At 38.0% G+C, this 15,480-nt stretch overlaps 1 protein-coding gene and 1 pseudogene across 2 annotated transcripts in view; both read left to right on the forward strand.

Annotated features, from left to right (window-relative positions):
• RAB2A (RAB2A, member RAS oncogene family) overlaps nucleotides 1-15,480 on the forward strand; it is a 71,482-nt gene that overhangs the window by 34,097 nt on the left and 21,905 nt on the right. The window contains exons 4-5 of the mRNA XM_079796473.1: nucleotides 7,760-7,842; nucleotides 8,270-8,362. Coding sequence (XP_079652599.1) covers nucleotides 7,760-7,842; nucleotides 8,270-8,362 — 176 coding nt within the window. The remainder of the gene's footprint in view (nucleotides 1-7,759; nucleotides 7,843-8,269; nucleotides 8,363-15,480) is intronic.
• LOC307114202 (large ribosomal subunit protein eL29-like) lies at nucleotides 1,131-7,749 on the forward strand (annotated as a pseudogene). Its single transcript has one exon. The product of its transcript is annotated as a large ribosomal subunit protein eL29-like (transcript).

Genomic DNA, 15,480 nt, shown 5'->3' on the forward strand with positions numbered 1-15,480 from the left:
TTGGTCCAATTTCATTGTGTAAGTGTACCACAGCTTTTTTATCCACTCATTTACTGATGAACACTGGGCTTTTCCAAATCTTGGTTATAGTAAATAACGCTGCAATGAACATAAGGGTGCATATATTCTTTCGAATTAGTGTTTTGGGTTTCTTCTTGTATATTCACGGCAGTGGAATCGCAGGGTCAGAAGGCAGTTCCATTTTTAATTTTTTGAAGTAACTCCAACTGCTTTCCATAATGGCTGCACCAATCTGCATTCCCACCAATAGTGCACAAAGGCTCCCTTTTCTCCACATCCTCGCCAACACTTGTTGTTTGTTGATTTTTTTATGATAGTCATTCTGACGGGTGTGATGTGATATCTCATTGTGGTTTTAACTTGCAACTCTAATGATTAGTGACATTGAGCATCTTTTCATATGTCTATTGGCCATCTGTAGGTCCTCTTTGTAGAAGTGTCTATTCAGGTCCTTTGCCCATTTTTTAATTGGATTGTTTGCCTTCCTGGTGTTGAGTTTTATAAGTTCTTTATAAGTCTTGGATATTGATTGGCAAATATGTTCTCCCATTCAGTGGATTGTCTTTTCATTTGTTGATCGTTTCCTTGTGCAAAAACTTTTTAGATTGATGTAGTTCTATTTGTTTATTGTTTTCTTTTGTTTCCCTTGCCTAAGGCTATATATCAGAAAAATTAAGGGGAAGTTTTCTTTCTTGTGTCTAAAAGGGTGGTGCCTTTGAAGACATCATGACTCCACCCCCAAAGAATTCCAGAGCTTTCACCTGTAGGGTGCTAGGACCCAGTGGCTTGTTCCAGAATTTAAGGAATGTTTAAAAAAAACTGCTTTTAAAAGTTGTTTTCTGAGTGTCTGCCTTATAGGCTTTTCTCTTATTGTCATTGGTTTTCTTCCTTTCATACCTGACTTCCAAAACTCTTTAATGTACGTTATCTGACAAATATTAAGGTTGGTTCCACACTTAGTTTATATCTGAGTGAAACAGTTTCCCATATTGTTGTTTTGTAGTTTGTCTATACCATGGATAGCAAGGTACACTTTAATTAAGAATCATGTCTATTCCTGGCCCAAGACATTTACAAAACTATTCTAGAGTCCTTCAGGGAAAATTTTGCTAAATCTTATGGTTAATTGTATCAGCTTTAAAGAAATGATTTTTCCCCCAATGACTAAGTCTCAGTATCTTAATATATTGTCATCCATTGTATATTCATTTCCAGTTTCAAAAATAAAAGTAAGGCATTTTCCTTGAAAATATCCACAACTACCATGTATGCTTTCTTTTGAGAATAGTTAAGTCCAGCTGCCAGCAGATACCTCTGGAGGCCTTGCTGGAAGCAGTGATAACAGCAGATCACTGCCTCCCTTAAAGCACTCTCCCTTGGCCCTGTGTCACTTTGTATCTTTTATCAGAAGTCAGATGTTGATATTCTTCATCTCTGTCACAGTAAGTCAATGAAGGAACGTAAGTTGCACTCAGTTCCTATTCATTTACCCATGGCAGAAGGGCTTAAGAAGTCTGTTCTCACTATTAGACCCTCATCTAGCCTTTATCCACCTCATTTTTCTATTCTTACTAGTCATTTGCTTTTTATCACTTTTTCATTCACCTTCCACATAAATTTTATTCTCACCCAAAATTTGTAATATGGATGTTTTAAGTCTGTATATCTACTCAATTTCTCTAGAAATATTTTTATTTTATATTTACAAATATTTTTTACCTCAAGTAAGAGTTAGTGAAACTGTGTAAAAAAATCATGTGAATTGTACATGCTAAAAATACCTTTTCAGCACAGACATTTTCTCAGTCCTTTATAAAATATGTCCGTTTATACCCAGCGCCTCACCTGAAAAATGAATATTTTTGTGTATCAATGAAGCAGTAAGAATGGATGACCAGAATTCGGTGGGGATAGGGGCGGGGCCTGGAACCAAGCACTGGGAACAATCCTGCCTCTGTCACTCCTGTCTGCTCCCATCCCCCCAACTCCCAGAGTTGAGAGGCTTTGGGAGGCCCAACTATTTGGCCTCCTTCTGCAGCTGTTCATCCACTCTTCTTGAACAACCGCAGGGACCCTATATTAGACATTTCAGTCTACTCTGCTGTTTACTTCCCACCTATGGTCTCTATTTTCTCTTAAACGGCTGCATTAAAAGAATCAGAAGTTGATAATCACATCCTCTAAGTCTTATTTACAGCCCTGTTTCTCTTAGGATCTACTTGACTTTCTATAGGAAAGTCTCTTAAAGGGCCTAAAATTATAGTCCTGGTTGACTTTCTCAAACATCCTTGCTGTGGACACTGAGGCAGCCTAAAAGTCACTTTGATTCTTACGAATGTCACTGTTGTCCAAAACAGAAGTCTTGTTCCTGCATGTAGATCTCAATGCATGAAATTCTCAATTTCCTCGATGATAGCAGTTCCTTGATCACTGGTCTAGATTTTTAAGTTGAGTCTGTTTAGTGAAGTACCTGAGATTTCATGCTTGTGCACTAGACAACTTACTTGGCTGTTTAGAAATCCTTTTTTTTTTTCTTCTTTTTGGTTCTTGGCTAGGGTTTGATAACTGGAATTGTTAGATGAGTGACTAACTGAAAGTAAAAGTTAATACTGTAATACTGATTCTCACAGATCTTAATTTTCTAACTTATTTGCTCTTTGGGATCAATCAAGATAACATTTTAGTGCCTACTATAAATATACTTTACTATTCTGTTAGGATATCCCTCAAGAACCAAAGAGGAAAACAGATAAGCATTTGAGCAGTGTGTTAGTTTTATCCATTTGGTAGTATTAGAACTAAATGATTACATGAAAGTGCTTTTGGATTTGTGAGGAGAAAAGGATAACTATGGGCTGTGGAAGACGAGCTTGATAGCTTTGTGAGAGAATGGGGCTTGAATTGGTTATCAAAGGTTGTAGAAATTGAGTAGGTGATTTTTTAGTCAAAAAAATAAACATACAAAAGCAAAAAAAAATCAGAATATAGATCAAATATCAGACAAAAAAAATAGCTGTGTAAGCAAGCCTTTTATTGACTAAGAAGGTAAGATTCTACCCAATTTGCTCAGTGGAAAGAGCATCAGCCTGCGGACTGAAGAGTCCTGGGTTTGATTCCATTCAAGGGCATGTACCTTGAATCCAGGTTGGATCCCCAGTTCTAGTTGGGGCATGTGCAAAGGCAAAGGCAGCAATTGATGTGTTTCTCTCACATCGATGTACCGATGTTTCTATCTCTGTGTCTCTTTCTCTCCCTTTTACTCTCTCTAAAAATCCGTGGAAAAAATATCCTCAGGACAAAATTTTGAAGAAACAAATAGAGATCAACTCCTAAGAGCTTCAGGGTATTTAGAAAGTTTTAAGCAGTAGCTTAATGAGAGTAAAGTTGTATGTTATAGAGGTAATAGGAGAGGAAGAAGAGTTAAATTGCCAACCTGGTTACTATAAAAGTTATCAACAGAAAGACTCAGACACATGGGGAATCCAGTTTGGGGGAATCTTTATGTGGCAGTGGAAGTAAATTTTAAAGGTATGGGGAAACTAATCAAGTTTATTTGACTTAGCAATCCTCACATGAAAAAAATGAAGGTCTATAAGGCTTCTTTTTCACAAATGTTTTATGACTCTGATTTTAATCCTAAGCATTACTAAAACTGGAACTTACCCATTATCTCTCAAAGCCGATTTACTCTATTATACTTTGTGGAAATCTGGGTATCTTCGCTGATGTTTTACAGAAATCAACAGCTGTATTGTCCACTCTGACCACCAGGTTTTTCTGATGCAATTCACTTACTTAGTCATCCTCATCTCATTAAATACATTTTTCTCTACATCCTTAACTTATATATACATTTTTCTCTACATCCTTAACTTATATTAGGAATCCCTTACTACAGAGAATTCTATATCCTGTTCTGTTTCAAGCTTCTAAAATCTCTTTAACCCAACACTTTATTGTGAAGGGGATCGAAAAATAACATCACGCCCTAGCTGGTGTGCGTGCGGACCAAAGGGTCCTGGGTTCGGTTCTGGTCAAGGGCACATCCCCAAGTTGCAGGCTTGGTCCCCAGTAGGGGCGTGCAGGAGGCAGACGATCAATGATTCTCTCTCATCATTGATGTTTCTATCTCTCTCTTCCTCTCCCTTCCTCTCTGAAATCAATAAAAATATTTTAAAAAAATAACATCTCTAGTGGGCTTCAGTGTCAATATGACCAAGTCCAAGAACCACACCATGCACAACCAGATCCGAAAGAAAATGGCACAGAAATGGTATCAAGAAACCCTGACCACAAAGATAATCTCTTATGAGTGTAGACCCCAAGTTCCTAAGGAACAAGTACAATAAGAAGGGCCTGAAGAAGATGCAGGCCAACAACACCAACGCCATGAGTGCACTTGCCAAGGTTATCAAGCCCAAGGAGGTCAAACCCAGGATCCCAGCAGCTGCAAGCTCAGCCAGCTTACGTATATTGCTCACCGTAAGCTTGGAAAATGTGCCCGTGCCCGCGTTGCCAAGGGTCTCAGGCTCTGCCACCCAAAGTCCAAAGACAAGGCTCAAACCAAGCGCCAGGCTGCTGCTGCAGCAGAGGCTCCAGCTCAGACTCCTAAAGGTACCCAGGCCCCCACAAAGGCTCCACAGTAGAGGCCTCTGTCTGTCAATGTGAGGACAGGATTGGTGTGACTCCTGGGCTGCTGTCTGCATGGAGCTGTTGTCCTCCTGTGTACATTTATTGTGCAAATACATCTGAGGCAGAGGGAAAAAAATCTCTATTTCCTAAGTGGGCATTCTTTTTCATTTAAAATACTATATGTCAATTACAGTTTGGACAAGTTTATGTAAGTGCTTTTTTAAAAACTAGATTACTTAACTCAGTGATGGGCAACCTTTTGAGCTTGGTGTGTCAAACTTCGCCAAAATACTGAGCATAACTCGGGTAGTGTGTCACTTTGAGGAAAAAACATTATTTCGCAAATGTTTCATCCTCAGGACCAGCAAATGTTTCATCCTCGGCATGCGGCCGCGTGTCATCAGAAATGGCTACGCGTGTCAGTGCTGACACGCGTGTCATAGGTTCGCCATTGCTGACTTAACTATTGGCTAGCTTTATGCAGTTAGCTGTTGTTTGTTTATAGTTGGACTACAGAACCGGTGCACGAAATTCATGCACTCGGGGTAGGGTCTCTCAGCCCGGCCTGCACCCTCTCGCAGTCCGGGACCCCTTGCTTCTTACCGCCCACCTGCAGCAGAGGTGGGAGAGGCTCCCGCCACCACTACTGCGCTCACCAGCCGTGAGCCTGGCTTCTGGCTGAGCGGCGCTCCCCCTGTGGGAGCGCACTGACCACCAGGGGGCAGCTCCTGCGTTGAATATCTGCGCGCTCCCCCCCCCCCCCCCCCCCCCCCCCGTTGGTCAGTGTGCGTCATAGTGACCAGTCATTCTGCTGTTTGGTCGATTTGCATATTAGAGTTTTATTATATAGGATAAGCCATAGTAAAACACTTATTTGAGCAAAATCTTTTTCGGCTACTAGTGCCATTAACTAGGCCAGAGTGTAGGGTGTTTTCCTACAAGTCAGCTCTCAAGAATTTGAAAACTATCCTGAATACTGGTCTTTGCTTATTATGTAATTAGAGATTTTTAAGATACAGTCGACATTCATAGTCCTCACTTGGAATGTGTGTGGGGTTTTAATTGCATTTTGTTTGATTTTTATAATGGTGGGCAAAGTCCAGATTCAGTGGATTCAGTATAAGGTGTGTATATGTTATTTCCGTATTGCAACATGTTTGTTTTTGGTAAAATAATTAGAGAGGAAAGGGAATGGTATGTAGATGTGTGCTTTTCTCCTTTTCCTAAACTATTTTCCCTTTTACTATTTCTTATCTGGGCTGTAAACACGGAAGTTTTAGGTCTGTAGTGGTGTTCCTCTAGTAGCGTATTTATTTTAACTCATCCCACAGAATGTTCCAGCAAGATTGTTTTAAAGGACTTTCACCTTACTCAGTGTTTAGGTGTGACAGATACAAGAGCTCTAAAATTGATTTTTATTTTAAACTAATAAAATATTTATCTTTTTTGTGTTATTTACCACAGACTTGGTATATATATATATAATTCACGGTGAAATGAATCTCTTAAAAATTTAGGCCTTAGTTTTTCCATGCTAAACAGTTAAAGGAGAAATTCCCATAATGCTTGCAATTTTGAACTTGAATTGGAAAGGTCTTCTTTGAAAGATATATCCCAATAAATTATATTAACATAATTGTAATTAATTTCATGCTTCCAACTCGTAACATCTAATGTTTTTACCTCAATCTATGTGAATTGAGTTGGCTATTTTTACAGCCCTTTTATATGTGGCTTTCTCAGTATCTAATTTAGCGTGACATTATTCTAAGTGCCAGAATTGAGTTACCAAGAGAGGATCTAATCTTTAGTTTCCACATAGAAGTTATTTTACTGAATCTTAGCATGTTATGATTTACTGGCATGTATACTTATTTAGGTGGGATGCACTATGACACCAGGATTCATTCTTTCACTCAACAGGCTTTGTCTGAACATTGTGTGCCAGATCCGGGCTGGGCACTGGGTGTGGGGGCATGGGAAGGAGGGAGTGTGGTGGGAGGGCCAAGAAGAACAAGGAATTATAAAGTATTGAGGGTTAGAACAAGGCAGAACTTGAGCTCTCTGTGTGCTTACTGAGAGTAAGAGGGGCTTGATATTTGCATTAGAAGATCAGAATTCAGAACATGCAAACATAAATATGTTTCAAGAAATTAGTAGGTTTTGAATACAAAAAAATTGTGAAAACTGGCTTTATGTTTACTTAATTTACATATTTTTTCTCAAAGGTAGAAAAGAAGTGATTAAAAATGAAAAAATATTTTATAAGAACTGTATCAATTTTAATCTTAAAGGAAATAGGCATATCCTTCACCATTCTTTCTTGAAAATCAGAACATTAGTGCCACCAGTAAAAGAGAAATTAACTAATTTTGCATAATCTCTGAAGTCTGTTTTCACAAGTGGATATAAAGATGACTTTTACATCCTGTTGCCTTTTGACAGCATTATATATCAAAAACAGAGAAAATTGATTAAGTGTGGAGAAAAATTATATAAATTAAATTCAGAACCATTTTCTGTTTTTCATAATAAAATGATTGCTCAAAGAATTCCATCTGATGACTGTTGAAAGCTCACTGCAGTTTGTGATATAACTGATAAAATCTGCATCCTTGGCCTTCCAACAACCTTTATACCAGCAGATGGTGGGCGTAAAGATGTCATTCATCATTTATTTACAATGGACTTTATTTATTCTAGTGTCAACAGCTGCCCCAGGGAGTGGGTTATTGAATTCAAATGTGAGGCTCTGGGTTATTTGCTTCCTTTCAAATTTGTCTTCAGAGCTTAGTTGCTAGGAGTCCATTCTGTGCTCTAATAATGATTCATGTATTGTGAAGCCATTCAGTAAATTGGGTTGTCAGGGATTGCCAAAAGAGGTTTAGAGGTCTTGGGGGTAGGGAGGTTGCATGTGCATCTGGTTGTCTGGTTGACTTGAGCAATAGTAGTAGTATGTGACTTTTTCCTAAGATTGGTAAAGTTAGGGTTCCTTCTTTTCCTTTATGCACTCATTCCCTACCTGCCCATATTCTACATATGAATAATAAGGAAATGAAGAGGACAATTTATTAAAGGAAATTCTCAACCTTTTCTTTCCTCACAGGCAGGGCAAGAGTCCTTTCGTTCCATCACAAGGTCATATTACAGAGGTGCAGCGGGGGCTTTACTAGTATATGACATTACAAGGTGAGAACTTAGAAATTTTTCAGTTCAGTGGTCAATGAAAAGAATTTTTCTAAATAAATGTTACCAGTAATAAAAGTATAGCTTTGCCTTTATGCTCTGGCTATTTGCCTTTAAACTTGTATGTCTTAAAAGAAATATAAATTTACTACAGAAATTTGTAACTAAATTATTTTCTTATATGAAAAACTACCCCCAGGTTGATCAATTTGGTAATATTATTTATATATTGAAATTTAATAAAGTGCTACTACATTTAATTTCTAAACTGAACTGTAATCACTGGATTTTAAGTCCAAATATATACTTGAAACCTGTTGTCATTACATAAGTGGATGTGGCTAAAAATAGTTATCTTTAATAAGTGTTCATTGTACACTGCAAGGGGAAATCCTTTGACAATAGTAATAAAATTATCATTTATGTTTAGGAGAGATACATTCAACCACTTGACAACCTGGTTAGAAGATGCCCGCCAGCATTCCAATTCCAACATGGTCATTATGCTTATTGGAAATAAAAGGTAAAGGGAATAATTTAAAGCTTTTTTTTTATTAATTATGAAGACTGTGGATAGTTGTTTGTGTGATCACTGTTGAAGTGCTTATCTTGTACATTTGTCCAAATGTAAGTTAGTGGTTTCTGAAATTATAAAATTTTGAAAAGCCTAAGATTTTTTTTTATTAAAATGAGGTGACATTGTTTAATAGTATATAAGTTTCAAGTGTACGTTTTTATGATACATGATCTGGATATTGCATTGTGTGCCCACCACCCAATGTCATCATCTTTCGTCACCATATATTTGGCCCCCTTTACTCTTTACTACCCCATCCCCACTCCCTTCCCTCTGGCAACCACCATCTGTTGTCTGTGTGTATGAATTTCAGTTTTATATTCCACATATGAGTGAAATAATTTGGTTTTTAAAATACAGAAAATAAACTTGGTTGGAAATTACTATTTCAAGTAGTCTTTTGTTCTTAAAATCCCAAAACACTTTTAAAATTGTTTAGTAGATATTACTTTAGTACTTTTAAACTTACCTCTAAGGCTTTATATTGGTGTCATATTAATCTTTTTTTCTTCCAAACTTTATATTTCTAGGGAGCATTATCTGCAACAAATGTCCTTGTGCTTTACATTTAAAAAGATAGTACATGGGAAAATGTTCTTTCCCGTAGTTTCTGTAAATTTGCAAGAGTGTGGGAAAGTTACCACTAATTTTAGTAGAAAATGAAATTAGTATTTCTGAAATGCTAGACATAGTTCATTCATTCTTTAGGTTTATAAAATAATGTTAAAAGATAATGTTTTTAGAAAGGTAAAATCATGATTCTCAAATGATAATGAACACATCAAAGCTTTTATTTATCTCATTGATTAAAAGGGAACCAGTAAGATATTAAAGTTTATTTAAAAGAGAACACAGTACCATATTTATAATCAAATAAGGAATGCCTACATGAATTTACAGATGGATAAAAAACTGAACAATATCCATAGGATGATAATTATATTTCAAGAGGCTCAGTCTGCATTTCTCCGAACCACATTATTTGCAATATTATCTGCTTTACAGAAGTTATTTTCTATTTTTTGCAATCTTTGAGAATTTGTGGGATGCAGTAAAAGCAGTGCTTAAAGGGAGATTATCTTCTCTAATAAAATATGCAAATTAACCATCACTCTGCTACATAAGTCACGCCCACCAGCCAAGCCACGCCCACCAGCCAATCAGAGCAAGTATGCAAATCAACCCAAACCAAGATGGCTACAGCCACAGAGAGCAAGGTTTCCCAGGTAACAGAGCAAGCCAAGCTTTCCATAGCCGTTGCAGGCCTAAGCCTCCACTCAAACTACAAAGTTTCAATTATAGAAGGTAAACAAATTCAAACAAATGGCGACAGAATGGAGCTTGAGAGAGCAGGCCAGGGTTGCCGGCGGCAACAGGGGAAGCAAAGCTTTCCGCACACCCTGGCTGGGCCCACCCGCTTAAGGCTACAAAGTTTCAATTGTAGAAGGTGAATTAACTGCCCACAGAAATGGCTGCCGCCCCGGAGGGAACAGCAGGCTTGGCTCCGCTCCAGGCTACAAAGTTTCAATTGTAGAAGGAAAATAAATCCGAGATACCAGGGCCTCTGCTTGGGTTGCCAGGGGGTGTGGACGGCCTGCAAACCACCACAGGCCCCTCGCTCAGGCCGCCCCACGCCCCAAGGGAACCCTACCCTGATCCGGGACACCCTTCAGGGCAAACCAGCTGGCCCCCACCCATGCACCAGGCCTCTATCCTATCTAATAAAAGAGTAATATGCAGATTGATCATCACTGCAACACACAATATAGCTGCCCCCATGTGGTCAAAGATCCTGCCCCCATGTGGACATAAGATGGCCACTACAAGATGGCCAGCAGGGGAGGGCAGTTGGGAGGCACCCGGCCTGCAAGGGAGGGCAGTTGAGAGGGACCAGGCTTGCAAGGGAGGGCAGTTGGAGGTGATCAACCCTGCAGGAGAGGGCAGTTAGGGGTGACCAGCCCGGCAGAGGAGGGCAGCTGGAGGTGATCAACCCTGCAGGAGAGGGCAGTTAGGGGTGACCAGGCTGGCAGAGGAGGGAAGTTGGGGGCAAACAGGCTGGCAGGGGAGCAGTTAAGCATCAACCAGGCTGGCAGCGGAGTGGTTAGGGGGTGATCAGGCTGGCAGGCAGAAGCGGTTAGGGGCAATCAGGAAGGCAGGCAGGCAAGCAGTTGGGAGCCAGCAGTCCTGGATTGTGAGAGGGATGTCCGACTGCCCGTTTAGGCCCGATCCCACCAGGATCGGGCCTAAACGGGCAGTCGGACATCCCTCCAGGAGTCCCAGATTGGAGAGGGTACAGGCTGGGTTGAGGGACAAACCTCCGCCATGCACGAATTTCGTGCACCGGGCTTCTAGTAACTAAATACTTACATTAGGAAAATGTTTCAAATCAATAACATAAACTTTCACTTTAAGACTAAAAACTAAAACGATAAGAGAAAATAAAACCCAAGGTAAGAAAAAAAAAGGGGGTAATAAGAAAACCAATGAAACCAAAAGTTAGTTCTTGAGAAGATAAATAAAATAATATTGATCATGAAAAAGACACATTACCAATATCAGGAACTGCTTATCTTCTACAGATATCACTACAGATACTTCAGATATTATAGGGATAATAAGAGAAAATTGTAAACAAAATCAACAGATTGGGGAGATGGTCAAAGGGTACAAACCTATAATTAGAAAATGAATGAGTTCTGGAGATGTAATGCACAGCATTGTGATTGTGGTTACCAATTACATTCTTCAAAGATCCTAAGAGACTAGATCTTAAATGTTCTTAACACAGCATGAAATAATTGTGTGACATGGTGGAGGTGTTAGTTAATGTTATGTTGGTAATCATATTGTTATGTAAATGTATCAAATCAATAAGATCGTACAACTTAAACTTACATGGATTATGTGTCAGTTATATCCCAACCAAAAGTAAGTGATTCCTAAATAATTATTTAAAAACTATTTTCTTCATAGTTATTTGGTTCCTCAATTTAAAGCTATAATTACTTTAGTCTTCCTAAAATTCCTATATTAGATGACTGCATCTTTAGAGTTCTTAAAAAAATAAAAATAAATAAATGGAGAGAGAGACTGTGTTCGTGGATAGAAAACTAAAAATATTTTTAAGATTGATTTAAAGACTCATTGTAATCCCAAGATTCATCAGACTTTTTTTTAGGAGGTAGAAATAGACAAGCTGATTTTCATTTTATTTTTTGTTATTCCTCACCTGAGGATATTTTTCCATTGATTTTTAGAAAGAGTGGAAGGGAGAGGGAGAGACAGAGAGAGAGAAGCATTGATGTGAGGGACACACATCAATTGGTTGCCTCTGGCACATGCCCCACTAGTGTCGGGGAACGAGCCTGCAACTGAGATAAGTGCCCTTGACCGGAATTGACCCAGGACCCTTCAATCCATGTGCCAATGCGCTATCCACTGAGCCAAACTGGTTTTAAAATTTATATGAAAATAAAATTTGGAGGATTCACTGGTTTCTCTAATACTGATTTCAAGATTTATTATGCTACTATAATCAGTTTAGTGTGATAATGGCATACATAGACAAATCAGTGGAACAGAGGGAGAGGTCCAGATATAGATCCATACATATATGGTCAAATAACTTTTTTACTAAGGTGCTAAGGCATTTCAGTGGGGGAAAGGATAATTAATCTTTTCATCAAATGGTGGTGTAACAGTTGAATAGCTATGTGCCAAAAATGAACACTGGACCCTTACCTCACACCATATATAAAAATTAAGTCATAGACCTAAATGTAAGAGCTAAAAGTATAAAAAATTCTAGAAGAAAACAAAATTTTAGTGTCTCCAGTATTGTGAAACGTTTTTTAAATAGGACAGAAAAAAGGCATAAGAGGGGGGAAAATAAATTATTCTTCAACAAAATTTAAAATTTCTCTTCAAAGATAGTTACAAAAATGAAAAGGCAAGCTACCAGCTAGGATAAAATACATGTGGAACATATATCTGACAAAAGATTTGAATCTAGAATAAATGTAGAATTCTTATAATTCGTTAATGAAAAGACAACCCAGTTTTTAAAAAGATCTGAACTAGCACTTCACCAAAGAAGACATACAGATGATGGCAAGTAAGCACATGAAAAATACTTAACACTACTAATCGTGAGGGAAATGCAGATGAAAACCTCAGTGATATGCTATTGCACACTCACTGAAATGGCTAAAATTAAAAAGATTGACAATAGTAAGTGTTAGCAAAGATGTAAAGGCACTGAAACTCATACAGCTGGTGGGAGTATAAAGTGATATAACTTTTTAAACAATTGGATAGTTCCCTTACAAAGTAAACATGCATCTGCTATAGCACCTATCCCCGTGGTCGGCACACTGCGGCTCGCGAGCCACATGCGGCTCTTTGGCCCCTTGAGTGTGGCTCGTCCACAAAATACCACGGCCTGGGCGAGTCTATTTTGAAGAAGTGGCGTTAGAAGAAGTTTAAGTTTAAAAAAACTTGGCTCTCAAAAGAAATTTCAATTGTTGTACTGTTGATATTTGGCTCTGTTGACTAATGAGTTTGCCGTCCACTGACCTAGCCATTTCACTCCTAAGTTTTTACCCAATATACACATTTCATGTGTCCACACAAAAAATTATACTCAAGTTTTCATAGCAGCTTTATTTGTAACCAAAACTGGAAACAACCCACATTTTAATTAACTGGTGAATGAATAAAGCCATACAATGAATACCACATAGTGATGAAGAATGAGCTATTGGTATGTACAACGAAGTAGATGATTATGCTGAGTGAAAAACACAGACAAAAAAGAAGACCTAGTGTGTGATCCTATTTATATAAATTCTAGAAAATGCAGACTAATCTATAGTGGCAGAAAGCAGATCATTAGTTGCTTAGGGTACAGGTGGAAGAGAGGATAATATTATAGTGGGGTATGAGGAAACATTGGGGAAGCTGATGGCTTCACAGGTATACATATGTCAAACTATATTAAAGGTACAGTTTCCTTTATGTCAATTATGCTGTTAAAAAGAAAGATAACAAATAACAGTATACTGTATAGATTTGATTATAGAAAGTATTGTTTTAATAGAAATCTAGGTTTGCTGTTAAAAGAAAATATTTACTTAAGCAATACTTCCATTGTAAAAGGCTAATTTTTTATTTTGTAACTAGATGTATGTATTATCTTGGCTTTCACTCAAGGGCTTTCTTGCTTATCCTTTACTCATTTAAGTCACCTCACTAAACCATTTAAGATTAAGATTGTTGGAAGGAAGTTTTAGTCTTTGTAATATGGAAGTATTTATACTGTCATTCAGTGGTGATGTGTGAAATAATAAGAGGAGAATATTTGGAGAAGAAAGGGAATTTTTATATATTTATCTCCAGTGTTTTCCTGTGTCTGAAACATGATGGGTGGCTTAAGTTTGGTTGCTGCCCATGATGAGCTTATAGTATATACAAGAGGTGTTTCTAATGACTATGGATGGGTGGCCCATACAATTAGGGATATCGTAGCTATGGAAAGTCATTTTAAGGAAGAAGCTAGAAGAAAGGAAAAAAGAATGTATGACATGCAAAGAGTGAATGGGAGTGAGCAGAGATAAATGAGGTGATTATTATTAGATGAGATGAATTGGGGTAGACATGGAAACAGGGAATAAGCAATTTTTGAATTAGATGCATTAAGCACTAGGGAGCCAATGAAGAGATTTGAGAAGGGCAGTGACCTAGTCATAGTGACAGATAACACTGATTTTTCTTACTGTGGCATTTTAAATTGGTTATACAAGAAATAGAAAGTAAAATCTACAAAGATGAACGTTTTTAATAGCTAAAGGATTAGCATACAAACCTTAAACAGAAAGTGGATATAGTAAGAGAATGATTTAGGAAAGAAAGATTTAAGTAATGAAAAGCAACTTAAATGGGACTAATGGGGATGAAAAGTCAAAGACAACAATATGATTTTATGCCTGGAAAACTGAGGAATTGACCAAAGTAGGATGATAACACAGAAGAAGACCATGAATAGCTAAGTGTTGCTTCCTCTTTGAACAATTCTTCAAACATCTAGGTTCTTAACCCTCTTTGCTAAAATAACATTTCAAAAGGCAAACATAATCAGATACTGATAGTGGGAAACTGGGAATAACTAAATATTCCCATTGTAAGAGATTGTTTCAGTAAAACATAGCATATGCATAAAATGGGGAATGGGGTAGTAAGGGAAGGTTTTGTGTAATTCAAAGCTAATTTTCCCTTAAGAATGATTGTCAGATAAATGAGCTGAATTCAGAAGCATGTATCCCCATCCCCTGTCACTTCTTCTCCACCCCCAAATTTTTCATTCCTACTAGAGCAGTGGTCGCCAACTGGTGGTCCGAAAGGTCCGAAAGGTTGGCAACCACTGTACTAGAGTGTAAGCTCCATGAGTCCAGGGGGAGTTGGATTTTTGTCTATTTTGTTGAGTAATTTGTTCTGGGATCCAGGAAGAGTCTTGACTTAAAGGAGGCCCTCAGATTATAGTTGGATAAATTATCCTTGCCAACTTAATGCTATAATATTTGCAAACTTAGTTTGCCTGTTTTTAAGTTCTCATCTTGCCATTAATATTTTATAGTACGGTCACACTTTTATACTTGCTGTTACCTTTATAGTATCTTATATCACACCTTCCAACATTTCAGGTGGTGTGTGTGTGTGTGTGACTTAACACAAGTTTATAATCTGACAGTTGTGGAGGTCAGAAGTCTGAAATGAATTTTATGGGGCTAAAATCAAGGTGTCAGAAAAGCTGTTTCTCTCTGGAGACTAGCGGGAAATTCATTTGTTGTCTCAGCTACTAAGGGCTGCCTACATTCCTCTGCTTAGAGCTGCATCACTTCCCTCTCTGCTTCCATCAACACATTGTCTTCTTCCATTTCTGATTTTTAGGAGTGTTTTGTCAGCACTTGTTAAACTGAATGAATGCTTAGATGGCATTTAATAAATCATGAAATATTTCTAAAGTGTAACAGCTTGCGAAGGTTACAAAATAGTCACCAGAATCACCC

The sequence above is a fragment of the Cnephaeus nilssonii genome (assembly GCF_951640355.1).
Source record: "Cnephaeus nilssonii genome assembly, chromosome: 18".
Classification (NCBI taxonomy): domain Eukaryota; kingdom Metazoa; phylum Chordata; class Mammalia; order Chiroptera; family Vespertilionidae; genus Cnephaeus; species Cnephaeus nilssonii.